At 36.1% G+C, this 24738-nt stretch overlaps 6 protein-coding genes across 7 annotated transcripts; all 6 read right to left on the reverse strand.

Moving 5' to 3' along the window:
• Positions 1 to 4742: 4742 nt before the first annotated feature.
• LOC147760919 (luciferin-binding protein-like) lies at positions 4743 to 5819 on the reverse strand. The gene is made up of 2 exons (XM_087018118.1): positions 5736 to 5819; positions 4743 to 5294 (listed from the first exon to the last, which is right to left on the reverse strand). Exons 1-2 carry the CDS (start codon positions 5817 to 5819, stop codon positions 4743 to 4745), a joined length of 636 nt encoding a protein of 211 aa, XP_086874244.1.
• Positions 5820 to 7665: 1846 nt separating this feature from the next.
• On the reverse strand, positions 7666 to 8975 carry LOC147760920 (uncharacterized). The gene is made up of 2 exons (XM_087018636.1): positions 8694 to 8975; positions 7666 to 8261 (listed from the first exon to the last, which is right to left on the reverse strand). The coding sequence occupies exons 1-2, from the start codon at positions 8775 to 8777 to the stop codon at positions 7710 to 7712; spliced, it is 636 nt and encodes a 211-aa protein (XP_086874762.1). The 5' UTR covers positions 8778 to 8975; the 3' UTR covers positions 7666 to 7709.
• Positions 8976 to 10751: 1776 nt separating this feature from the next.
• LOC106162171 (uncharacterized) lies at positions 10752 to 13185 on the reverse strand. Of its 2 annotated transcripts, XM_087018536.1 has the most exons (3): positions 13125 to 13185; positions 11771 to 11898; positions 10752 to 11347 (listed from the first exon to the last, which is right to left on the reverse strand). In XM_087018536.1, exons 2-3 carry the CDS (start codon positions 11852 to 11854, stop codon positions 10796 to 10798), a joined length of 636 nt encoding a protein of 211 aa, XP_086874662.1. In that variant the 5' UTR covers positions 11855 to 11898; positions 13125 to 13185; the 3' UTR covers positions 10752 to 10795. The 2 variants fall into 2 exon arrangements, with proteins under 2 accessions (XP_086874662.1, XP_013394807.1); XM_013539353.2 differs by lacking the exon at positions 13125 to 13185 and having other exon boundaries at positions 11771 to 11946.
• Positions 13186 to 14598: 1413 nt separating this feature from the next.
• Positions 14599 to 16249, reverse strand: LOC147760921 (clytin-like). Its single transcript, XM_087016555.1, has 2 exons — positions 15703 to 16249; positions 14599 to 15268 (listed from the first exon to the last, which is right to left on the reverse strand). Exons 1-2 carry the CDS (start codon positions 15784 to 15786, stop codon positions 14651 to 14653), a joined length of 702 nt encoding a protein of 233 aa, XP_086872681.1. The 5' UTR covers positions 15787 to 16249; the 3' UTR covers positions 14599 to 14650.
• A 1407-nt stretch (positions 16250 to 17656) lies between these two features.
• Positions 17657 to 18769, reverse strand: LOC147760922 (uncharacterized). Its single transcript, XM_087018564.1, has 2 exons — positions 18658 to 18769; positions 17657 to 18217 (listed from the first exon to the last, which is right to left on the reverse strand). Exons 1-2 carry the CDS (start codon positions 18742 to 18744, stop codon positions 17660 to 17662), a joined length of 645 nt encoding a protein of 214 aa, XP_086874690.1. The 5' UTR covers positions 18745 to 18769; the 3' UTR covers positions 17657 to 17659.
• Positions 18770 to 19856: 1087 nt separating this feature from the next.
• On the reverse strand, positions 19857 to 22729 carry LOC106162170 (uncharacterized). The gene is made up of 3 exons (XM_013539351.2): positions 22659 to 22729; positions 21826 to 21953; positions 19857 to 21450 (listed from the first exon to the last, which is right to left on the reverse strand). Exons 2-3 carry the CDS (start codon positions 21904 to 21906, stop codon positions 20896 to 20898), a joined length of 636 nt encoding a protein of 211 aa, XP_013394805.2. The 5' UTR covers positions 21907 to 21953; positions 22659 to 22729; the 3' UTR covers positions 19857 to 20895.
• Between the last annotated feature and the right edge of the window lie 2009 nt (positions 22730 to 24738).

Below are 24738 nucleotides of genomic sequence, written 5' to 3' on the forward strand. Positions count from 1 at the left end.
TGCACAGTAATAACTCATTAAATGTGGGGTGGGGGGGGGGGTTGAATAATTTGTCACTTATCATTTTAATTTATTTAGAAGTTGTATGGCTCTGTTTGAAATGAATATTATCTGAAAAATCCTGTATTACAAATCTCAAAATAAAAAACATGCAAAAATGGGCCTCTTGATTATTTTGAGGAATTACGGTAACTGTATTTTGAGACAGAATTGATGGCAGCCATCTTGTATTTATAAAAATTGGATAGATTTGCCCTTATCAAAGCATTGTTTGAATTCCTGGCTGTGAGTGTTTGATTAAATTTGATTATTGGAAGGTATTATCTCAAAATGTAGACCCTACTGATATCTTGATTTCGGTCGTTTGGTTTTCTGCTAAAATTGCTAAAGTTTGAGGCACTTTTTCAATATCTTCTGTTGTGTTTAACACACTTTTTAAATTTTGTATGATGAGACCAATATATGCTTAGGATCCCTATTGTTCTTTTAATCTTTGTAATAATAATTATAATAATAGATTTATTTTAAGTCTAAAATCCATTAAAAATGTTCAGTGAGGCAGTGTGTAGAGCCGCATTTTGCAACCGACCGCATTTTGCAACCGGTTGCAAAATGCGTTCAGTTGCAAAATGCGGTCCTAGTAAGTAGAGCCGCATTTTGCAACTGAACGCATTTTGCAACTGCAACGCATTTTGCAACCAAAGAAAATCGTGAAAACGCATTTTGCAACCGCAACGCATTTTGCAACCAGGATTTTTTTCTAAGTCCCTGAAACAGCTTGAAGTACGAGACAGGTAGAATTGGAGTGGGGACGGGTTTGCTTCGACTATGTATGCTGAAACTGGCCAGGCTGCCCCTGGGGGGGACGAAAATATAAAACTTATTGCACATTGTAATTTCGTAGACTATTAGAGTTAGGAACTCTAAACGTTAATAAACATTTTGTTAGGCATGTGCATGGGATTTCGGATTTTTTGTTTTTGTTTTTGTTTTTTTTTTTTTAATTGGGGGTGTGGCCGTCCCTAGGGGTGGTTGATTGTACTTTTTTACTTCGTATTTTTCTCATATCTACCCTTATATCTTCAGAATTAGGAAATAAAAACGTTGGGGATTAATACACTATCGTAAGAAATGTGCACGGGCACTTCGGCAATTTATTGTGACATTGGTGTGGTTGTCCCTGGGGGTGGTTGATTCTAATTTTACAACGTATTATCTGCTATCTGCCCATGTATCGGCCATTTGAGTTAAAGCATGAAACGTAGCTACAGTATAATTTGGGATGTTGAATGGCATTTAATTTTTTTTGACTTAGGGTGTGGTCCTGGGGGTGGTTGAAAATAATTAGACGTTGTCATTTCTGCCATCTACCTTTAGACCATATAAGTTAGGAACGGAAGGCTATGGGAATTGAAAACATGTCTTTAGGGATATGGATCCCTCTGGGGTATTGATGGGTGTGGCCGTCCCTTGGGGTGGTTGATTCTATTTTTTTGCACCGTTACTTCTACTATCTACCCTTAGAGTTAGGAACATGAAATGTTGGGGATTGATAATGAATGTACATGGGTCTTTGAGGAATTTAGAGAACAGCAGCGGCGCACATAGCACTAAACGGACTTACAGTCGTAGGCATGAATATAGGTCAAGGAATCCAGTTAAAGCTGTCCTTTTGACCCATGCCAACCATAAGGCCCTACACACTCAGGAATCCTGGCGTTCAACTAGCCGTTGTGTCTTAATACAAAACAAATATGTTAATTAATCATAAATAGTAATTAGCATGTGTGTTGCTCTACAGAGGCTATGCCTGAAAGTATGGGATCTTGCATGGGTTTTTAATTAACTTGACCTATATTCAAGCATACCGCTGAAGGTCTGTTATTAAGTGCCGTCTGCTGCGTTCTTTGCATTCCCCTTCCTTCTTAACTCGAAGACAGCTTTCAGATTCACACATCCTACTAGCTGGGTCGGTCCAACTCTGCAGGGGATCTCACTTAAGTGCAATCAGTGGAATCAGCTTAATTGTCTGACATACCACCAATCACCCCATCCCCTGAGGGACAGTCACACCCAAAGTCACACTAAAATTCCCTTGTACCCATGCACCAAAGACTCGTGCTCCTAACTCGAACGGACGAGAAGGAGATGAAAGAAATTACGGTGAAAATATTACAGTCAAGTAACTATCCCCAGGGACGGGCACTCCCCAAGTGACCAAAAAATTCCGATGTGCCCAAGCACATCTCTAACGATCTCAACCACCCCCAGGGACAACTACACCCCAAGTCACAAAAAATCTGGAGTGCCTACGCACATTTCTTACGATGGTATTAATCCCCAACGCTTTTATTTCCTAATTCTAAAGATGTAAAATTACAATCAACCACCCCTTGGGACGGCCACACCCCTATGTGCATGCCTAACAATATCTTTTTTACTCCCTGACGTTTCAACCTCCTAACTCTAATGGTTTAGGAAATTACAATGTGAAATAAGTTTTATATTATCGTCCACCCCAGGGGCAGCCTGGCCAGTTTTAGCATACAGTACATAGTCGAAGCAAACCCGTCCCCACTCCAATTCTACCCGTAGTCTACCTGTCTCGTACTTCAAGCTGTTTCAGGGACTTAGAAAAAAATCCTGGTTGCAAAATGCGTTGCGGTTGCAAAATGCGTTTTCACGATTTTCTTTGGTTGCAAAATGCGTTGCAGTTGCAAAATGCGTTCAGTTGCAAAATGCGGCTCTACTTAGTAGGACCGCATTTTGCAACTGAACGCATTTTGCAACCGGTTGCAAAATGCGGTCGGTTGCAAAATGCGGCTCTACAAGTGCCCGTATAATGGCAGAAAAGTAAAACACACTAAGTCTGACCGCATATATCCGGTAACCAGATGACCTGCATATACTGGCAATATGTTTGTTCATACAAAGCGATCCATCTAAAAATACACCAAGATTTTTTTTGCATAGGTTGTTGGCTTAATAATGCTTGATCCAATTTTGAGCTGAATTTGTTGTACTATCATAATCTGTCTGTCTATGCCTATATTATGTGGTGTTTAAGTCAGTTACAAGTCACGTTGAGTCTGATGCAAGAGGCAGTGCCCGTATAATGGCAGAAAAGTAAAACACACGAAGTCTGACCGCATATATCCGGTAACCAGATGTCATGAATAACAGTCCATTTTACAGGTCATTATCTTTTCTGGCGCCCTGCATTTTCCATTTCAGTTAGTGAAAAAATACACCATTCTTATATTATGTATTACTTCTATCCCTTGGGACTACACGTGAGTCCCGTGTCTCAATGAAGCAAGGAATCAACAGCATATCTGAATTTTGTCTTGTTTCGCATGTTAACGAAATGCTGTCCTCCCAGTGCATATAATTGAAATATTAGCAAGGCTACCTTCTAATGTAGTCCAAAATAAAACACCGTATTTAATATCTGCAACCGTATCACATGACTTACTTATGGTGAGTTATTACACTTATTTTTAATTTGTTATATTTTATTGAAGGAATTGGTACGAAATAAACCACAAGCTACTCTCATTCAATAAAAGAAAAAAAATCTGTCCTTTCCTAAATTTTATTACTTTGTTTGCATTTTTCTCTATTGTTCTTGAAATTAAGACCATATGATAAAAAACACTTTTCCGAGTTACTTTTTGTGCTTCCAAGGTCCGCTGAACAGCATTTAGCTCTCTCATCAAATTGTTATGAAAATTCAAATTCAGCAGTTAAAAGCGTTTATTAGACCTTGATTGATGCAATGATTTTTGTTTTTATTATATGGAATCGAGTTTAGATATTTTACTTGAACTTGAACATAAGGTAAAGGATAAAGTCGATTTTCTGTAATGCTACTGAGTAATCCCTCATTTGCTGATAACAGTGCTCAATCTTTAAAATGTCGTTGAAAAAGGCCCAGGATCATTCAAATGGTCCTTCCCCCAAGTCCTTTATCTCTTTTCCCCTGTAATTGGATAATTCTATTTTTCCATAAAAAACCTTCACCCTTCTTCTTGCTGCCTGTAAGGAACGACAAATGTTTCATAACCATTTCACTCCTACCTGCACCTTTGCTGTATCTACTTCAGAGAAAATCTCTAGACAAAATGGAATGTTGAAAATCTTGAGGAAATTGGCGAACTCTTAATCAACAGGAATGTTTTCTCCGTTTGCATCCACCAGCTCAAAAAAAAAAAAAAAAAAAAAAAAAAAAAAAAAAAAAAAAAAACGGAAGAGCCCATTAAACTTCCATGTCTAGGTATTGGCAATCAACCAGTTTTGCTTGGATTTCTGTCTTGGCTGAGATAAAAGTTTTGGTTCATACAATGACAAATTAACAGTGTTCTATACTTCCTCATGTGTTGGACGTAATAGCACGGGTACTGTACATGAATGTCAGACATAAAGCTGGAGAGGAAAACAAACCTTAACACAGGCTAACAAGAAGATCAATTTAACATATATCATATGCATGGAGTTATATGTAAATTACAAATATCAAATATCTAGCCGTAGTTTATAATGTCACTTTTGTAAATGAAAGTTTCTTACATATTATCTTATACAACTTAATTAAACAAAGTTTAGTGTAATTTTAGGTTGATTCGACGTTTTATTTCAGCTTGATAATAAACCGAATATAACAATTTATTCTGGTTACATTTGTTGTTCGGCTTGTGACCTCGAAAGTGTTCACTTGTTGAGATCAGGTGAGAGCCATTGGGTTAAATTACTTTCCCGTAAAAATATGCACCTTTCATCGTGTCCCCTGTATTGAACAGCAAAGGATTTATAACCATTTCACTTTTGCTTATAGTACCGTTTCTGTCGAAATCCATGTCAGAGAAAATTTCTGGAGAAAATTCAGCGTGGAAAATCTTGAGAAAGTTGGCATACTCTTTTGCATCAAGGGTATTATCCCCGTTTTCATCCACCAGATCAAAGAACGTAAGAGCCCATTCGTCTTCCTTGTCCAGATTATGTCGCTCAACAAATTTTGAAATTATTTCAGCTTTATTTTTGATCACATCGTTTGCGGTAACGCTTTCTAAGTTTTTGTCATTCATAATCTCTTTCCACGCCGTGTCCCATACGGCCTGCAAAAAAGCTCTCATTTTAACTTCCTTCTCGTGGGATTTTGTTATTGCACCTACTCTTGCTGCCGTCATATTAACGTATTCGTTTTTATCAAGTTTTCCATCTCCGTTTATGTCCAGGATGTCTATGACATATCTCCATTTGGCAGCCCAAATATCACTTGGTGACTCTTCTTGTACCTGTAAGAGAAACAGACAATCATCATCTTATGATTAAGGTTCCATCACTTTACACCATTATCAACGTTCCAATGCGTTTAATCTACTATAATTAAAGTAATAAACCAATATGTTTTATTGTGTTTACATGCCTTGCTACTCGGTGTTCAGAGCATCACTGTTTACTGCCTATGGCACACTGTGTAATACTGGTGGTGTGCAGTACTGTAGTAAGCAGTATTGTTTTATGGATCTTATAAGTATTTGTTATTGAATTATAAGCATGAACCTGAACTGCTAACACTGGCCTTAGAATTCAACACTCGTTTTGCCAAATTGGACATTATTTTTTTTAACGCCAAATAACAAAGATGACAAATACATTTTTTTCATGCATTATCCGAGAAATATTACATAACATGAAGAAAAACTTTTGTAAGTCAGCACAGAAAATTTTGATACCTTTTTATCCCGTATAACCAGTGTGGAACCAACGCCACCCGTCAACATGGCAGCAAACACAATTGTCAACAGACTGCAGAACATCTTGGTTGGGTGCAAGTTTTCTTAAGGATGTTATATTCCAAGATCTGAAAGATATAATTTTGAATCCTCGTTATCGCTCACAAAAAAGGATATATATATATATATATATATATATATATATATGATTTATAAGTAAATTACTTTTATCCACAAACTTAAAGAATAAAAATGTGATTTACCTTGGCTGTTCCAAACAGTCGTATGTATTCTACCGACTCCGTTATCAGCAAAGAAATAAGAGAAAACTGTGCAATACATGTTATATGTAAGAGAAGCTTTACTATCCCATTTTGGTAATTAGCATGACAAAGACGTCAGGTGATGAGCAGACGTTTTGTGCTGTTCTATTTTTGTAACATATCCACACCCACTTTGCAATTATTGTTACAAGATTGTGTATTTGATAATGCATCCAGTTCGAAATGTATGCTATATTATTTGAACAGGTATTATGATTTCTGAATATGGAAGGAAAACTGGTCTGTTAAGGAATTGGGCTCTCACAACTTTTTGTAACATTGGATGTTCATGACAAAAGAACATACATGTGTAAGTGGCAGATAATGGGAAACAAAAGGTTAATTGGTAGGTTTTTTAATGTGGAAAACATTGACAGAACAATTTCATGGCAATTAATCAATCTTTTATCAAAAAGATGTACTCGAAATATAAATTTGATCCTCATGACGTAATTTGACCCTGCTCAGTCATACGTGAAAAGACACGACAATCCATCGTGTGCATCGAAGCATGACTTCCCCAGGAACCTATATTTACATAAACATTTGTTATATGAAATAAATCTTTTACATTCTGGGTATTTTTCTAAGTGTTCACTTTTTTAAATACGCCCTGTATTGTATTTCTAACACTAAATTTGGTGTGTAATTTTCAACTGGTACACGGAATAAATGTATGCCTACACATGATTAAGACCGATACGGCATGTCACTAAATAATAATGATGGAACCTGAAAAACATAAAATATTTTGATTTACCTTACTACAAAGAAAGCTCTTTTGCCACCTCCCGATCCCGTTGATCCGCAAAGGAATAAATGTGTATCGTATGTTATTTGTAATGTCGTGTTGTCGTTAATATCGCATGAGGGTTATTAGCATGATAAAGACAGTAGGCTGACGACACGTGTGTGGTTTTTGTTTGTTTTTAATATCCTGTATGTTCCCTTTCAAAAATTATGTTTTCATATGTGATGATGGTGTCAGAATAACATAATTGCCAAGGAAAAACGCTTGAACAGTCCTATTTTTAAAAAGAATTCGCATTTTAAGCTTGAACTCCACGGAATTAATGGTAGGATTGTTACCTTTATGGCTGTTTGATTATTTTGATTATATACATTATAAAGTGCTTCATAACGTCGCGTCTCTGTCGTAATGTCTGTTATGTGTTGAACAGGCTAAAATAACATAAGACTCTTGATACAGATAATGACAGGACAACAGTGTACTATATTCTCCCTCACGTGTTGGGCGTAACAGCACTGTGCTTGTATGTCACATATTGAGCCGGAGAAGACAAAACCTAAACACTAACCAACAAGAAGATCAGTTAAACACACAGGTAGGTTCATAAAAACGACCTGTTAAATTCTTTCTATCTGAATTCAAATTATTTCGCATGGACCAACATGTATATCAAAACACAAGGGATGTATACTGAAACATAAATCTGGCCATAGTTAATAATATCATTTCTGTAAATGTATGTTCTGTATATTCTTACATGTTATTTTATACGACTTAGCAACACATTTGTGTAATTTAAGGTTGATTTGACATTTATTTCAGCTTGATATTAAAACAAAGAAATTTATATTCTGGTTACATCTGTTGTTCTCTTATTGAGACCAGTTGAGTGCCATTGGGTTAAATCACTTTCCCGTAAAAATTTGCACCTTTCATGGTGTCCCCTGTATTGAACAGCAAATGATTTATAACCATTTCAGCTCTGCTAATATCACCACTTTTGTCAAAATCCATTTCAGAGAAAATTTCTGCAGAAAATTTAGCGTGAAAAATCTTGAGGAAATTGGCATACTCTTTTGCAACAAGAGCGTCATCCTCGTTTTCATCTACCAACTCAAAGAACGTAAGAGCCCATTTGTCTTCGATGTCCAGATGGTGTACCTCAACAAATTTTGAAATCATTTCAGCTTTGTTTTTGATCACGTCGTTTGCAGTAAAGCTTACTAAGTTTTCGTCATTCAACACCTCTTTCCACCACTTGTCCCATATGGCTTGCAAATAAGCTCTCATTATTTCTTCCTTCTCGGCAGACTTCGTTATTGCGCCTACTCTTGCTGCCATCATATTTATGTACTCGTTTTTATCCAGTTTTCCATCTCCGTTTATGTCCAGGATGTCTATGACATATCTCCATTTGGCAGCCCAAATATCACTTGGTGTCTCTTCTTGTACCTGTAAGAGAAACAGACAATCATCATCTTTTGATTAAGGTTCTATCACTTTACACCGTTATCAACGTTCCAATGCATTTTATGTTCTATAATAAAAGTAATAAAACAATAAGTTTTTATTGTGTTTACATGCCTTGCTGCTCGGTGTTCAGAGCATCACTGTTTACTGCCTATGGCTCACTGTGTTATACTGGTAGTGTGCAGTACTGTAGTAAGCAGTGTTGTTTTATGGATCTTATTAGTATTTGTTATTGAATTATAAGCATGAACCTGAACTGCTAACACTGGCCTTAGAATTCAACACTCGTTTAGCCAAATTGGACGTAATTTTTTTAAAGCAAAAATGACAAATACATTGTTTCATGCATTATCTGAGAAATATAACAATAGATAAAGAAAATCTTTGGTAAGTCAGCATAGGACATTTTGATACCTTTTTATCCCGTATAACCAGTGTGGAACCAACGCCACCCGTCAACATGGTAGCAAACACAGTTATCAATAGACTGAAGTACATCTTGGTTGGGTGCAGGTCTTCTTAAAGATGTTATATTCCAAGATCTGAAAGATATAATTTTTAATCTTCGTTATTGCTCAAAAAAAAAAAAAAAAAAAAAAAACTCATATTCTCCAATTTTAATTAAAATCTAATTCATCAGCGGACATATATACAACAGTTCATTGGTGAATCAAAGGCACTTCATCAGACCATCAGTTGGACAAAATGTGGATATTTTGGACCTTGGACCCCCTGTGGTTCAACCGAAGGGTGCAGGTTGGGGGGATTTACTTTTTGGGCCACGAGATCGTCTCTGACAAAAATTGGGGGAAGGCGCAACCTGTCTCACATATTGGACAGAGTTATAGCGTGTAGTTCTGTTGCAAGTAGTACTGTTTTATGGATCATATTAGTATTTATTCATGATTAACATTACTTTTATCTAATAGAGAAAAAAAATTGTGATTTACCTTGGATGTTCCAAACAAAGTTATGTCTTCTACTGACTCCGTTGATCAACAAAGGAATAAGAGAAAACTGTGCAATACATGTTATATGTAAGAGAAGCTTTACTATCCCATGGTGGTAATTAGCATGACAAAGACGTCAGGTGATGATCAGACGTTGAGTGCTGTTCTATTTTTGTAACATATCTACCGTACATCCACTTTGAAATCATTGTTACAAGATTGTGTATTTGATAATATATCCAGTTCGAAATGTATGCAACAGGAAACAAAAGGTGAATTGGTAGGTTTTTAATGTGGAAACCATTGACAGAACAATTTCATGGCAATTAATCAACCTTTTTGCAAAAAGATGTACTCGAAATATAAATTTGATCCTCATGACGTAATTTGACCCTGCTCAGTCATACGTGAAAAGACACGACAATCCATGGTGTGCATTGAAGCATGACTTCCCCATGAACCTATAATTTCATAAACATTTGTTATATGAAATAAAACTTTTAAATTCTGGGTATTTTTCTAAGTGTTCACTTTTTTAAATACGCCCTGTATTGTATTTCTAACACTAAATTTGGTGTGTAATTTTCAACTGGTACACGGAATAAATGTATGCCTACACATGATTAAGACCGATACGACATGTCACTAATTAATAATGATGGAACCTGAAAAACATAAAATATTTCGATTTACCTTACTGCAAAGAAAGCTCTTTTGCCACCTCCCGATCCCGTTGATCCGCAAAGGAATAAATGTGTATCGTATGTTATTTGTGATGTCGTGTTGTCGTTAATATCGCATGAGGGTTATTAGCATGATAAAGACACTAAGCTGACGACACGTGTGTGTTTTTTGTTTGTTTTTAATATCCTGTCTGTTCCCTTTAAAAAAATATGTTTTCATATGTGATGATGGTTTCAGAATAACATACTTGCTAAGGAAAAACGATTTTTTTAATTTTCGCATTGGATTCAACTCCACAGAATTAAAAGAAGAATTGTTACCTTTATGGCTGTTGGATTATTTTAATTATATATATTATAAAATGCTTCATAACGTCGCGTCTCTGTCGTAATGTCTGTTATATGTTGTACAGGCTAAAATAACATAAGACTCTTGATACAGATAATGACAGGACAACAGTGTACTATATTCTCCCTCACGTGTTGGGCGTAACAGCACTGTGCATGTATGTCACATATTGAGCCGGAGAAGACAAAACCTAAACACTAACTAACAAGAAGATCAGTTAAACACACAGGTAGGTTCATAAAAACGACCCGTTAAATTCTTTCTATCTGAATTCAAATTATTTCGCATGGACCAACATGTATATCAAAACACAAGGGATGTATACTGAAACATAAATCTGGCCATAGTTAATAATATCATTTCTGTAAATGTATGTTCTGTATATTCTTACATGTTATTTTATACGACTTAGCAACACATTTGTGTAATTTAAGGTTGATTTGACATTTATTTCAGCTTGATATTAAAACAAAGAAATTTATATTCTGGTTACATCTGTTGTTCTCTTATTGAGACCAGTTGAGTGCCATTGGGTTAAATCACTTTCCCGTAAAAATTTGCACCTTTCATGGTGTCCCCTGTATTGAACAGCAAATGATTTATAACCATTTCAGCTCTGCTAATATCACCACTTTTGTCAAAATCCATTTCAGAGAAAATTTCTGCAGAAAATTTAGCGTGAAAAATCTTGAGGAAATTGGCATATTCTTTTGCAACAAGAGCGTCATCCTCGTTTTCATCTACCAACTCAAAGAACGTAAGAGCCCATTTGTCTTCGATGTCCAGATGGTGTACCTCAACAAATTTTGAAATCATTTCAGCTTTGTTTTTGATCACGTCGTTTGCAGTAAAGCTTACTAAGTTTTCGTTATTCAACACCTCTTTCCACCACTTGTCCCATACGGCTTGCAAATAAGCTCTCATTATTTCTTCCTTCTCGGCAGACTTCGTTATTGCGCCTACTCTTGCTGCCATCATATTTATGTACTCGTTTTTATCCAGTTTTCCATCTCCGTTTATGTCCAGGATGTCTATGACATATCTCCATTTGGCAGCCCAAATATCACTTGGTGTCTCTTCTTGTACCTGTAAGAGAAACAGACAATCATCATCTTATGATTAAGGTTCTATCACTTTACACCGTTATCAACGTTCCACTGCATTTTATGTATTATAATAAAAGTAATAAAACAATAAGTTTTTATTGTGTTTACATGCCTTGCTACTCGGTGTTCAGAGCATCACTGTTTACTGCCTATGGCTCACTGTGTTATACTGGTAGTGTGCAGTACTGTAGTAAGCAGTATTGTTTTATGGATCTTATTAGCATTTGTTAATGAATTATAAGCATGAACCTGAACTGCTAACACTGGCCTTAGAATTCAACATTCGTTTAGCCAATTTGGACGTTATTTTTAACGCCAAAAAACAAAGATGACAAATACATTTTTTCAATAGTACATTACATAAAGAAAAACTTTGGTAAGTCAGCACAGGTAATTCTGATACCTTTTTATCCCGTATAACCAGTGTGGACGCAACGCCACCCGTCAACATGCCAGCAAACACAGTTATCAAAAGACTGCAGAACATCTCGGTTGGGTGCAGGTCTTCTTAAAGATGTTATATTCCAAGATCTGAAAGATATAATTTTTAATCTTCGTTATTGCTCAAAAAAAAAAAAAAAAAAAAATCATATTCTCCAATTTTAATTAAAATCTAATTAATCAGCGGACATATATACAACAGTTCATTGGTGAATCAGAGGCACTTCCTCAGACCATCAGTTGGACAAAATGTGGATATTTTGAACCTTGGACCCCCTGTGGTTCAACCGAAGGGTGCAGGTGGGGGGAGATTTACTTTTGGGCCACGAGATCGTCTCTCACAAAAAATTGGGGGAAGGCGCAACCTGTCTCACATATTGGACAGTGTCATAGCGTGTAGTTCTGTTGCGAATAGTACTGTTTTATGGATCATATTAGTATTTATTCATGATTAACATTACTTTTATCTATTAGAGAAGAAAAATTGTGACTTACCTTGGATGTTCCAAACAAAGTTATGTCTTCTACTGACTCCGTTGATCAACAAAGGAATAAGAGAAAACTGTGCAATACATGTTATATGTGAGAGAAGCTATACTATCCCATGGTGGTTATTAGCATGACAAAGACGTCAGGTGATGATCAGACGTTGCTTGCTGTTCTATTTTTGTAACATATCTACATCCACTTTGAAATCATTGTAACAAGATTGTGTATTTGATAATGCATCCAGTTCAGAATATATGCAATTTTATTTGAACAGGTATTATGATTTCTGAATATGGAAGGAAAACTGGTCTGTTAAGGAATTGGGCTCTCACAAGTTTTTGTAACATTGGATGTTCATGACAAAAGAACATACATGTGTAAGTGGCAGATAATAGGAAGCAAAAGATTAATTGGTATGTTTTTTAATGCGGAAAACATTGACAGAACAATTTCATGGCAGTTAATCAACCTTTTGCAAAAAGATGTACTCGAAATATAAATTTGATCCTCACGACGTAATTTGACCCTGCTCAGTCACACGTGAAAAGACACGACAATCCATGGTGTGCATTGAATCATGACTTCCCCAGGAACCTATATTTACATAAACATTTGTTATATGAAATAAATATTTTACATTCTGGGTATTTTTCTAAGTGTTCACTTTTTTAAATACGCCCTGTATTGTATTTCTAACACTAAATTTGGTGTGTAATTTTCAACTGGTACACGGAATAAATGTATGCCTACACATGATTAAGACCGATACGACATGTCACTAATTAATAATGCATGGAACCTGAAAAACATAAAATATTTTAATTTACCTTACTGCAAAGTCAGCTCTTTTGCCACCTCCCGATCCCGTTGATCCGCAAAGGAATAAATGTGTATCGTATGTTATTTGTAATGTCGTGTTGTCGTTAATATCGCATGAGGGTTATTAGCATGATAAAGACAGTAGGCTGACGACACGTGTGTGGTTTTTGTTTGTTTTTAATATCCTGTCTGTTCCCTTCCAAAAATTATGTTTTCATATGTGATGATGGTGTCAGAATAACATAATTGCTAAGGAAAAACGATTTTTTTAAATTTTTGCATTGCATTCAACTCCACAGAATTAAAAGAAGAATTGTTACCTTAATGGCTGTTTGATTATTTTGATTATATATATTATAACATGCTTCATAACGTCGCGTCTCTGTCGAAATGTTTGTTATGTGTTGTACAGGCTAAAATAACATAAGACTCTTGATTCAGACAATGACAAGACAACAATGTAATGTATTCTCCCTCACGTGTTGGGCGTAATAGCATTGTGCATGTATAGCCCCTATTTCACACAGACCACGAATCCCACGAATGGCCATGAATTGACAAATTTCACGATTCGTGGTTGAATCGTAATCAGTTCGTGAAGTTCTCAACAGATTCGTATCTATTCGTAGTCAGTTCTTGCACTTCTTGACCAACAGGAATTGGTGGCAAAAACTTTGATGCCCCTTTTTCACACAGACCACGAATCCCACGAATCGCCAGGAATTGAAAATTTCAGGATTCGTGGTTGAATCGTAATCAGTTCGTGAAGTTCTTAGCAGATTCGTATATAATCGTAGTCAGTTATTGCAATTCTTGATCAATCGGGAATTCGTGGCAAAAATTTTGAGCTGTTCAAAGTTTTGGCCACGAAATCCCGATTCCAAAAAATCGTAGTGAATTTCTGGACAATATTCGTGCGATTCCAACCGAATCCCACGAATATTCGTAACACTATCGCACCTGTATCGTAACTGAATCGTAGAGCGTGTCGAATTAGACCAGAAAATTGGCAAAATCTCACGATTCCAGTCGAATCCCACGAATATTCGTAACACTATCGTACCTGTATCGTAACTGAATCGTGAGCGTGTCGAATTAGACCAGAAAATTGGCAAAATCTAACGAATCCTCACGAATCCTGAAATTTATCAATTGCTGGCGATTCGTGGGATTCGTGGTCTGTGTGAAATAGGGGCCTATGTCACATATTGAGCCGGAGAAGACAAAACCTAAACACTGACTAACAAGAAGATCAGTTTAACACACAGGTAGGTCCATAAAAACGACCTGTTAAATACTTTCCATCTCAATTCAAATTATTTCTTATGGACCTACCTGTATGTCAAAATACAAGGGATGTATATTGAAACATATATCTCAGATTCTGGCCATAGTTAATCATATCATTTCTGTAAATGTATGTTCTGTGTATTCTTACATATCATTTTATACGACTTAGCAACACATTTGTGTAATTTTAGGTTGATTTGACATTTATTTCAGCTTGATAATAAAACAAACAAAAATATTCTAGTTACATCTGTTGTTCGACTCGTGACGTCGTAAGTTTCCACTTATTGGGACCAGTTGAGAGCCATTGGGTTAAATTACTTTCCCGTAAAAATTTGCACCTTTCATTGTCCCCTGTATTGAACATCAAATGATTTATAACCATTTCAGCTTTGCTAATAGCACCACTTTTGTCAAAATCCATTTCAGAGAAAATTTGTGCAGAAAATTTAGCTTGGAAAATCTGGAGAAAATTGGCATACTCTTTTGCATCAAGAGTGTCATCCCCGTTTTCATCCACCAGCTCAAAGAACGTAAGAGCCCATTTATCTTCGATGCCCAGATAATGTCTCTCAACCAATTTCGAAATGATTTCGGCTTTGTTTTTGATCATGTCGTTTGCAGCAAAGCTTTCTAAGTTTTCGTCATGCAAAGCCACTTTAAACCACTTGTCCCATATGGCCTGCAAATAAGCTCTCATGTTCTTTTCTTTCTCGGTTGACTTTGTTATTGCTCCTACTCTTGCTGCCGTCATATTAACGTATTCGTTTTTATCCAGTTTTCCATCTCCGTTTATGTCCAAGTTGTCTATGACAAATCTCCATTTGGCGGCCCAGATATCACTTGGTGGCTCTGATTGTACCTGTAAGAATAATATGCAATCATTATTTAATGATTAAGGTTCCATCACTTTACACCATTAGCTACGTTCCAATGCGTTTATAATGTATTATAACTGAAGTAATAAACCAATATGTTTTATTGTGTTTACATGCCTTGCTACTCGGTGTTCAGAGCATCACTGTTTACTGCCTATGGCACACTGGGTTATACTGGTAGTGTGCAGTACTGTAGTAAGCAGTATTGTTTTATGGATCTTATTAGCATTTGTTATTGAATTATAAGCATGAAACTGAACTGCTAACACTGGCCTTAGTATTCAACACTCGTTTAGCAAATTTGGACGTTATTTTTAACGCCAAAAAAAAAAAAAAAACAAAGATGACAAATACATTTTTTCAATAGTACATTACATAAAGAAAAACTTTGGTAAGTCAGCACAGGTATTTCTGATACCTTTTTATCCCGTATAACCAGTGTGGAACCAACGCCACCCGTCGACATGGCAGCAAAAATGGCTATCAACAGACTGCAGAACATCTTGGTTGGGTGCAGGTCTTCCTAAAGAGGTTATATTCCAATATCTGGAAGATATGATTTTACATCCACGTTATCGTCGCTCACAAAGTCATCTCACATTCTCCAATTAATCTAATTAGCGGGCATATATACAGCAGTTCACTGGTGAATCTAAGAGGTCGTGCCAACACATCAACGTTGAGGCACCTGTTCATACCATCAGCTGGACCAGTGTGGACATCTTGGACCTTGACCCCTTGTGGTTCAACCGAAGGTAAATGTGACCATTTACATTTGGTCCCAGAGATCTTCACTGACAAAAAGCAGAGAAAGGCGCAACCTGTCACACATCTGGGACAGTGTTACAGTGTGTAGTTCTGTAACAGGTAGTACTGTTTTATGGGTCACATTAATATTTATAAATGGTTTATAAGTACATTACTTTTATCTATTAAAGAAGAAAAAAAGTGATTTACCTTGGCTGTTCCAAACAATCTTATGTATTCTTCCGACTGATCAGCAAGGGAATAAGAGAAAACTACGTAATACTTGTTCTATGTTGGAAAATCTTTTACATCCCATGGTGGTAATTAACATGATAAAGACGTCAGGTGATGATCAGATTGTTGCCTGTTGTTCATTTTTTGTAACATATCTACATCCGCTTTGAAATCATTGTAACGTGATTGTGTAGCTGATAATACATTCAGTTCGGAATATTTGATATGCAACATTATTATAGTTTCTGAATATGGAAGGAAATACGGTCTGTTTATTAAATCTGGACCCTCACAGGTCCATATACTTTTAAACAAAAGCAATGTGAAAGTGCTAATACGTTTTTTTTAGTCAATTAAAATTTCTTTGAAATTGTGGTCAGCATTGTGGCTAAATAGCTCCAGGTCTACACATGCGTTCATTTCTGTCTGCCTGCCTGTCTGTCTGTCTGTCTGCCTAAGTCTGTTAAATAGAATCCTTCTTAAGTTAGCAGTTACATAAGCACACGCTCTCACGCACGCGCACACATACAGGCACACACAGACACAGATGAATAGGAATACCACAATAATTGTGGTCATACATCCTTTTTGATTTGGACATTACATTCCTAGATATAAGTTGGAGAAGAAAACCTTTTTATAAATTTGATTAGCATAACGTTCAAAACTGCAGTCTACCTGCATTGTATGGTGTAGTAATACAGAAGTCGTGCATCAAATCGCGCTGTAAAACCAGCATAACAGCAGACTGCTTACACTACCTGCATTGTAATCGGTAGACTAAAACAGTTGTAACGGACAGTGATATATCACTAACCATTCTCTTCCCTAAATTCTCTTCAACCAGAACAAAACACATTTAGGTTATAAAGAACCATCCTTCCAATAGCTCACTTATTACGTATAACCTTGGCTACTTCATCTGCTCTAGTTTTTATTTTCTTATTATTTTTTTTGGTCCCATAGCACGGTTAAATGTTTGAAATAATGAGTGACAGACATAGAAAATCTAATACACGTATATAGCATACTTTTATGAATAAATGTGAATGTGTGACAAGTAACATTTCACAGGTCCGTAGCCAGCAATTTCAAAAGGGGGGGGGGTTCTTTCCCTGAAAAAGTGGACCTTTTTTCATAAAAACTCCGTGTACCTAGATCAAATTTTACCCAGAATGGACTTTTTCCCCAGCAAAAAGGGTGGTTCATTATTCTGTTCCCAATTAAAACAGTGGAATATTACAGACGACTTAATGTTTTTGAACATTTATGTAATCTGGTTAGTGAAACTAAAACCAATATACACGTACATTGCTCTGGTTACAGCTGTTTTGAGACTAGTGATCTCGAATGCAACCTTACAGTCTCTTTCAAGATCAAATGGTAGACAGGAATTACAATATTTTCCCATACAAATCCTCACCCTCAGAACTATTGCCGATTGTCCACGACATTTCCTTTATTATCATTTCACTTTTGTCTATAGCTCCATCGCTGTTGGTATCTGCCTCAGAGAAAAGAGAAGAGGAAAATGGGGCGCGAAATATCTTCAGAAAATTGGCATACTCTGTTTTGTTCAGATAGTCATTCCCATCTGCATCCACCAGCTCGAATAACGTAAGCGGCCAATTGACTTCCATAACCAAGTGTTGCATATCAACCATTTTCTCTCTGGTTTTAGCTTCGGTTGAAATAAAGTCATCTGGTGAAATTTCAATTAGATGTGTGTCATTCATAAACGTTTTGAACCATTTTTCCCAAGTTTCCTGCAATAAAACATTGGCTTTGTTTCGTTTCTCGGTGGACCTCGTTATCGTTCCTAATCTCGCTGACGTCATATTCACGAATTCATATTCACTCATTTTTCCATCTCCATCTACGTCCATACGCTCAAAGAATGCTCTCCATCTGGTAGCCCAATTATCTCGTCCGATGGTAATATTTCCCTGTACCTGGGAAAATAAACATGGTGTCTGATACATACAAATTTAATTTAGTGATGCTTGTCTATTGTTTTTAACTGTTAGTCCCTTCATCGTTATCTTAAATATATATACTACAGTACACTATGACCAATAACGTAGAATAAGATGCTGCTTTCGAGTTGGAACTAAACAGCCTCCAATCAATCAGTTGGGATGGTTTTAGTTATATTGTTTGAGTAATTTATTCATATGTCATATAAATGTACATGTTTTTGACAAATATGGCGTTTTCTGTAAATATGACAGGGTAAATGACAAAGATGGAAGAAGACATTATGCAGTATACCAGTGAATAAAACACATTCGTAATTTCGCCCATGCTAAAACCAAGTATTTGAAATGAATATGACAAGTAAACAAAGGTAAATGCCGCTTATACTACAGGATGTTTAGAAAACACTATGTACCTGTTCAGCCCTTATATTAAGCGTGACACCGTTGTCACTCATCAACGTGGCAGCAACATAAATTGTCAATAGACTGAAGAACGTCATGGTTTTAAACAGTCCTCTTACAGCAGTTAGGCCTATATCCCAAGATCTGAAATATAATTTAGCATGACAGTGAAAAGATAGACAAAACGTCTGAAAACTAAATGAAGACAAAACGTATTATCTTAAAAAGTGAATAACAAATGCATATTAAATTTCTTATCCCAAGTAGATATTGAAGCAACAAGACATTCAGAAGATGGGACAAAATAGAGGACGCTAAGTGAAATAAAGAGATCGTAAAAAGGCAAAAGCACGTACAGTCGTCAATTTTCTACATTTAACGCAGGTGTGAACTCAACATCACTTCACGAAGTTCTTGCTGTAAAGTAAAAAATGTGTGCCCCCCGTTTAAATATAATAGGTACAGTGCGTGAGTCAATCATAAATCGTATTTACATGTGAATTAACAAATTAACAAACCATGGGAAACTGACCGAGGAAGTTGCCAGAAAGGTGATATGCTCTATTGTTAGCTTGTTAAATTTTCTGCCACCTGTCAGCTTTACAGAAATCCTTAGCAGTCAAGATACATGTATTTCTATGTCAATATATTCTGCACATTTATGCTAAGTACAAATTATAAGTAGAGCCCATGGGTAGTCTATTACACATGTCAATATTATAGAACGAAAACGTAGGACATGTTTTGATTTACCTTAATGTTCTAAATCCCTATGTGTTCTTTCCGACTCTGTTTTACAGCTCACGTATGTGTGGAGTGTTGCAGAATATATGTTTGTGACGTCAAGGAAACGCTATCATGGATGTCATTAGCATAATAAAATAAACCAGTGTTAAAAAGCCATTTACCTTTTGTTTGTTTTTATGATAAGATATTGTCATGCAAAACACCACAGATGGCTTTTACACGTGAGATTGGTGTCACACAGAGACGAATGCAGGTAATACATAAAATAATATTTAAAAAATCGGGCATAGGCTCACACAGGTCAAATGGGATGCGAACATCATACGACAATTTTATAATTAACTTCTGGTAATTTTCGTGAAATACTGTAACACGCACAATATTGAAGACATCAGACTCTTTAAAGAGACCCCTTTTCATTTTAGCCCTAAAAGTCAAATGGCAAGCAAGGATCTCAAAATAATTGCAATAATCGCCATTTTGGTGGTAACATGGAACTCATTAACTCTTTAAGTTGTTTACGGCTTATTTATAGTGGATATTTGAATCTGATATGAAGAGCTGTTATCACTTTTAAGTTCATTAAATGTACGTATTTGCCTATGGCACTAAAACATCCTTTATGTTTTCTTCGACGAGGTAGATCAGTAAAGCCCCCTTTACACTGGACGGCGTCCCTTCTGCGTCCAGCAGTACGGCCCCATTTGAGAGTTAAAAATTATAATACTTTACGTGCCGACAACTGGCCGATCATTGAGCATTCATTCTGATACAAAATCATTGCTCATGCCTCCTTATTTAGACCACAGCGATGCCAAATTTCATGGTTGCAGATAGGACGCAGAAAGGACGCCGTCCAGTGTAAAGGGGGTATAAAGGAATAAATGGTATCATTGCCCACGTGACTTGCCTGACAAATGTAACCATATCATGAGGGTAATTATAATGATAAGAGGCGAACAACCAATGTAAATCAAGTTCGGCTTTTACAGAAATTGTGTTTTTGCTTTCACCAGTAATACAACACACATAACCAAATGCTTACCCGCATTGCACATGCACAGAAAAGGTCATATACTCTGCAATACCGGATTTAAATAAACTGGCTTTTAAAGATAATCATAGTATGGCTAGGTACATTATTTTTCGTCCAAAACGTATATTCATTTTGATGACAGCTCTTCGAAGATGATAGGGTTACATGTACCTGTCACTACCAAGAAGTCAATAACAGATAAGAACTGTGCATGAGTAAGATAGGTTGATGCGATTTATAAGCAACAATAGACCATAAATGACAGAGAAAGTAATAATAAGGCTTTAAAACCTCAAATAGAAATGACATTGTGTCCATATTATCGTTTAAGTGTGTTTGTCTGTGCAATATGTGAATGTCCGCGCTGTGGATTCTTGGAAAAAATGTCAAATGTTTCGCTCTGACAACAACTGAAATTATTCAATTATGCAAAATAGCACAGTCTATTAGAAGCATAAGTATAATATTACAGTACTTTCCCGTAAAAATCGGCTCCATCCGTACTTTTGCTGATCGTCCATGACAACTCATTTATAACCATCTCACTTTTATCTATAGACCAGTCGCCGTTGCTATCTGCCTCATAGAAGATATCCGGCGAAAATGGTGCTCGAAAAATCTCAAGATAATTGCCATACTCTGTTTCGTTCAAGGAGTCATTCACATCAACATCCACCAGCTCGAATAACATAAGCGCCCATTTAACTTCCATGACCAAGTGCTGAATATCTACCATTTTCTCTCTGGTTTTAGGTTCGGTTGATATAAAGTCATCGGCTGAAATTCCAAAACTGGCGTCTTTCATAAAGCTTTTCCACCACCTCTCCCAATTTTCCTTCAAAAAAGCTCTCATTTTCTCCTCCTTCTCGGCGGACTTCGTTATTGTGTCTACTCTTGCTGCCGTCATATTAACGTATTCGTTTTCATCCATCTTTCCATCTCCGTTCACATCCATGTGCTTAAAAAATGCTCTCCACTTGACTCCCCAGTTATCTCGCAAGGGGTCGTGATCTCCTGGCATCTGGAAAGAAACATTTATTTATATTTGCTTGAAATGTGATTTTACAGATATCTTAATATTTTACTAGCAGTTTATCTAAGTTGACGTTTACTAGTTTCGTCATCATTTTCATTATCATTTTTCTTAACAATTTATCTTATTCCTTTTGTTGAAACTTGCAACTTAGAGCAATCAGTTCTGATATAGTTTTTTTCATTTTAAACCATTCTCGAGTATTTTTAAACGCCAAGCATCTACCACAAAATTTATTATTCGCATTGCCCAATATGGCGTTTACTTCGAATATCACATTGTAAAGGTCAGTAAATGAATTATTTGGACAGAATACGTATTTTAAATAACGCATCATAACCGCCGTTATGCTGTCCTCTATACCTTTTTATCCTGAATGACACGTGTGAAACCACTCATCAACGTGGCGGCAAACACGCTTGTCAATAGGCAGTAAATCACCATGGTTGCTTGAGTTGGGCAAGACGATATTTCAAAAAAAGAAGAAACCCCTGCAAAAAGGTAAAAATATGGTTTTAAATCTGAGACCAACGAACACGTTAAACAATGAGAGCTTTGTGCAGAATCACTGCGTCAAGTTGTGTCAAGCAGAGTCAAGGTGAACATATGCATTAGAGTAGTCTATTCTCCCCAACAAAAAGTGCCACATCTGCCTTACTGATTTACATTGCTACAAATGTAAACACGTTTCACTTTCAACCAGTCATTGTGGGAATTGGAGATTTGTACAATAGAAAGTTGACCTGTCTATCGTGATCTTTGAAATGTCCCGACACATCTCATTATTTAAATATACGGCCAAAAGGTGAAATGGAGACCTGTTTCAGTAAAAGTGATGTACATTTGTGTACCAAAGTATTGCTTTACACTGACCTCTTAAAAAAAGAATGGCACAATATATGACTCAAGCCAAAAGCAACTTCTTAAAATCGTTTTAATGCATTCATCTTGAACTGAAGTAGATATTATAACTTATTTTTCCATTTTTAGTGCGCGTGTGGATTCGATTACATGTATTTGTCTTGCTGAAATATGTCCAATATGCTTCATTACTGCCTGGTATGGGTAACCGATAGACACTGCTATTGTTTCTTTTCCATTCTTTTTTATTTAAACAAATAATATATTGTTAATAAACCCCTCTTAAATATAGTGTGATCATCAGTTATCAACAGACAATTAAGAAAATGGTTTACCTTTAAAGTTCCAAACGTAGCTGTGTATTCTTCCGATGTGGTTGAACAAACAATGTTGTGCGCTCGTTGGACGTCGCTCAACAACAAAGGTATACATCAAAGATTACGCGCTGCATCTGATGTTAGGGAAGTTTTCCAATAACATACGGGTCATTTGACTAATCAAAGCGACGGATGAAGATATATAACTGTCGTGTTTTTTGTTTTATTGACACGTCTCGATCACTTTCGAATCACCATTACCTTTTTACGCTTAGTTTTGTTGTCAGACTCTTTAATTTGATATAAATTGTTGCGTCGATAGGTCAGACTTTTGGCTCTTATAGCCAACTTATACGATTTTAGGTTCTATAGACATTGTTGTTAAATAACTGCAACACTGTGTTTCTTCTTGCCTGCCTCCCTGACTTCACGCCTGCATGGTTGTCAAATGGTGTACAAACTAATGTTATTATTATTTGAGCAATTACAATATTTGTTTTTAGTTATATTTAAAATATAACGTGTGTCATCGCGGTAATAGGTACTAGTCATGATAGTGGTCATGATAGTGGGACAATCATCCAATTCATTATCGTTTTTTTCAAATGTAAATGTTTGTTTCCACAGCCTCCGTACCTACCTGTACATAATGTAAATAAAGTAGAATGTGTGGAATATATATATATATCGTTTCCCTCAGAAGAGGGTCATTAGCGAAAAGGTCATGAGCCAGTTTGTATTTCTTTATAAAAGATAAGTATGGTTCACTTTCAAATCATTAAATGTTTCATAGTACGATATAAAACGCTATGAGAACTTGGATTTCTAAGGTCATTTTTTCTAGGACAGAAGCTCCAGACATATATTAGTAGGAAAAAAGAAAAGCAACTGTTCAGTACACATTTAGCTGACAGTAGTTTCATACCTAAAGTCTACCCACATTGTAAGACAGGCTAAAACATGCCGTAAACAAAAAGTGTGCTTTCAACCAGCAGTGCCACATACAAAGCCAAACACACACCTTTATTGTATGATAAAGTTAAACAGGTGTCTTGAACAATAAAGCATCAATTATTAATCATTCTGCAATGACAAAAATGGATAAAATAATATTTTTTTATAATAATAAACGGATGTCATCCGTTCATATAAATATTAACACGACATTTCTGTCTACGGAATATATTTTAACCCTCAAGTGACCGAGTGGGGTCATTTACGACCCCAGCCATATGATTTAATGTGCCATCTCTCTAATTTTTATTCGAATGTTCTTTCCTTGCAAGAGTTTGTCAGTTTACTAATCCTACACACTTTCACAGCTTTTTGTAGGGATCAACCAATTAGTGTGGCGTATACATCACAAACTCTTGTGGGGTCATTTATGACCCCAAAGAGAAGCATTGGTTTTTAAATATTAGTTTTTTTTAAAATTTTATTCAAATGTTTTGCCCACCCAACACTGACAGGAAAATGTCACATGCATGTGCTTCATGCAACCAGCCAGTGTGCCCAAAACATAGGCACAAATAAGTGGTTTGTGAAGATTGTGCTTGAAGTGTTACTAGTGTTGGTGCATCGCTGAATCTAATATCAGTAGCTTTGTTGGACCTTGTTCTCATAACTGGGTCTCTCATTTTGGCGGTTACAATTTTCGGGTATTTTGGAAATCTAAAGAATTCTGTCGATATCATACTATATATATATTAACAAATTGTTTGTGTGGATTTTGTTTTATTCACAGATGTGGTAGTAACATACGTGTAGGTTGATTGAATGTGTTCTGAGTAGTATGACTTCCTAACCAGCATAAGGGTTTTCACTACTCAGCAAGTTGAAGTCTGCTAATTATTCTTATTGAAGTTAGCAGGATGCTATCTCAACATAAGTCAAAATAATTTTACTCAAAGTAATTTTGTAATGTACTTTTTTTCATTTAGTGTGGCATATAAAAAGAGAAATATTTCTGTAAGTGGAAACTGACAAGGACTGTCTAAATACTGGTGTAATGTTGTTCTTAAAATCTGTGCTTGGTTATTTCATGCAATAAAAGTATTATTACCAAATACTTATTACATTAGATCATTATAAAATACTT

This window comes from Lingula anatina, chromosome 7 (genome assembly GCF_051362555.1).
Source record: "Lingula anatina isolate TDL-2025a chromosome 7, LinAna3.0, whole genome shotgun sequence".
NCBI lineage: Eukaryota > Metazoa > Brachiopoda > Lingulata > Lingulida > Lingulidae > Lingula > Lingula anatina.

Coding starts and splice junctions, on each gene's coding strand:
- LOC147760919 (XM_087018118.1), bottom strand. CDS start 5,819: ATGTTCTGCAGTCTGTTGACAATTGTGTTTGCTGCCATGTTGACGGGT. Junction 5,295..5,735: donor TGGTTATACGGGATAAAAAG/GTATCAAAATTT, acceptor TTTCTCTTACAG/GTACAAGAAGAGTCACCAAG.
- LOC147760920 (XM_087018636.1), bottom strand. CDS start 8,777: ATGTACTTCAGTCTATTGATAACTGTGTTTGCTACCATGTTGACGGGT. Junction 8,262..8,693: donor TGGTTATACGGGATAAAAAG/GTATCAAAATGT, acceptor TTTCTCTTACAG/GTACAAGAAGAGACACCAAG.
- LOC106162171 (XM_087018536.1), bottom strand. CDS start 11,854: ATGTTCTGCAGTCTTTTGATAACTGTGTTTGCTGGCATGTTGACGGGT. Junction 11,348..11,770: donor TGGTTATACGGGATAAAAAG/GTATCAGAATTA, acceptor TTTCTCTTACAG/GTACAAGAAGAGACACCAAG.
- LOC147760921 (XM_087016555.1), bottom strand. CDS start 15,786: ATGTTCTGCAGTCTGTTGATAGCCATTTTTGCTGCCATGTCGACGGGT. Junction 15,269..15,702: donor TGGTTATACGGGATAAAAAG/GTATCAGAAATA, acceptor TTATTCTTACAG/GTACAATCAGAGCCACCAAG.
- LOC147760922 (XM_087018564.1), bottom strand. CDS start 18,744: ATGACGTTCTTCAGTCTATTGACAATTTATGTTGCTGCCACGTTGATG. Junction 18,218..18,657: donor TTAATATAAGGGCTGAACAG/GTACATAGTGTT, acceptor TTATTTTCCCAG/GTACAGGGAAATATTACCAT.
- LOC106162170 (XM_013539351.2), bottom strand. CDS start 21,906: ATGGTGATTTACTGCCTATTGACAAGCGTGTTTGCCGCCACGTTGATG. Junction 21,451..21,825: donor GTGTCATTCAGGATAAAAAG/GTATAGAGGACA, acceptor GTTTCTTTCCAG/ATGCCAGGAGATCACGACCC.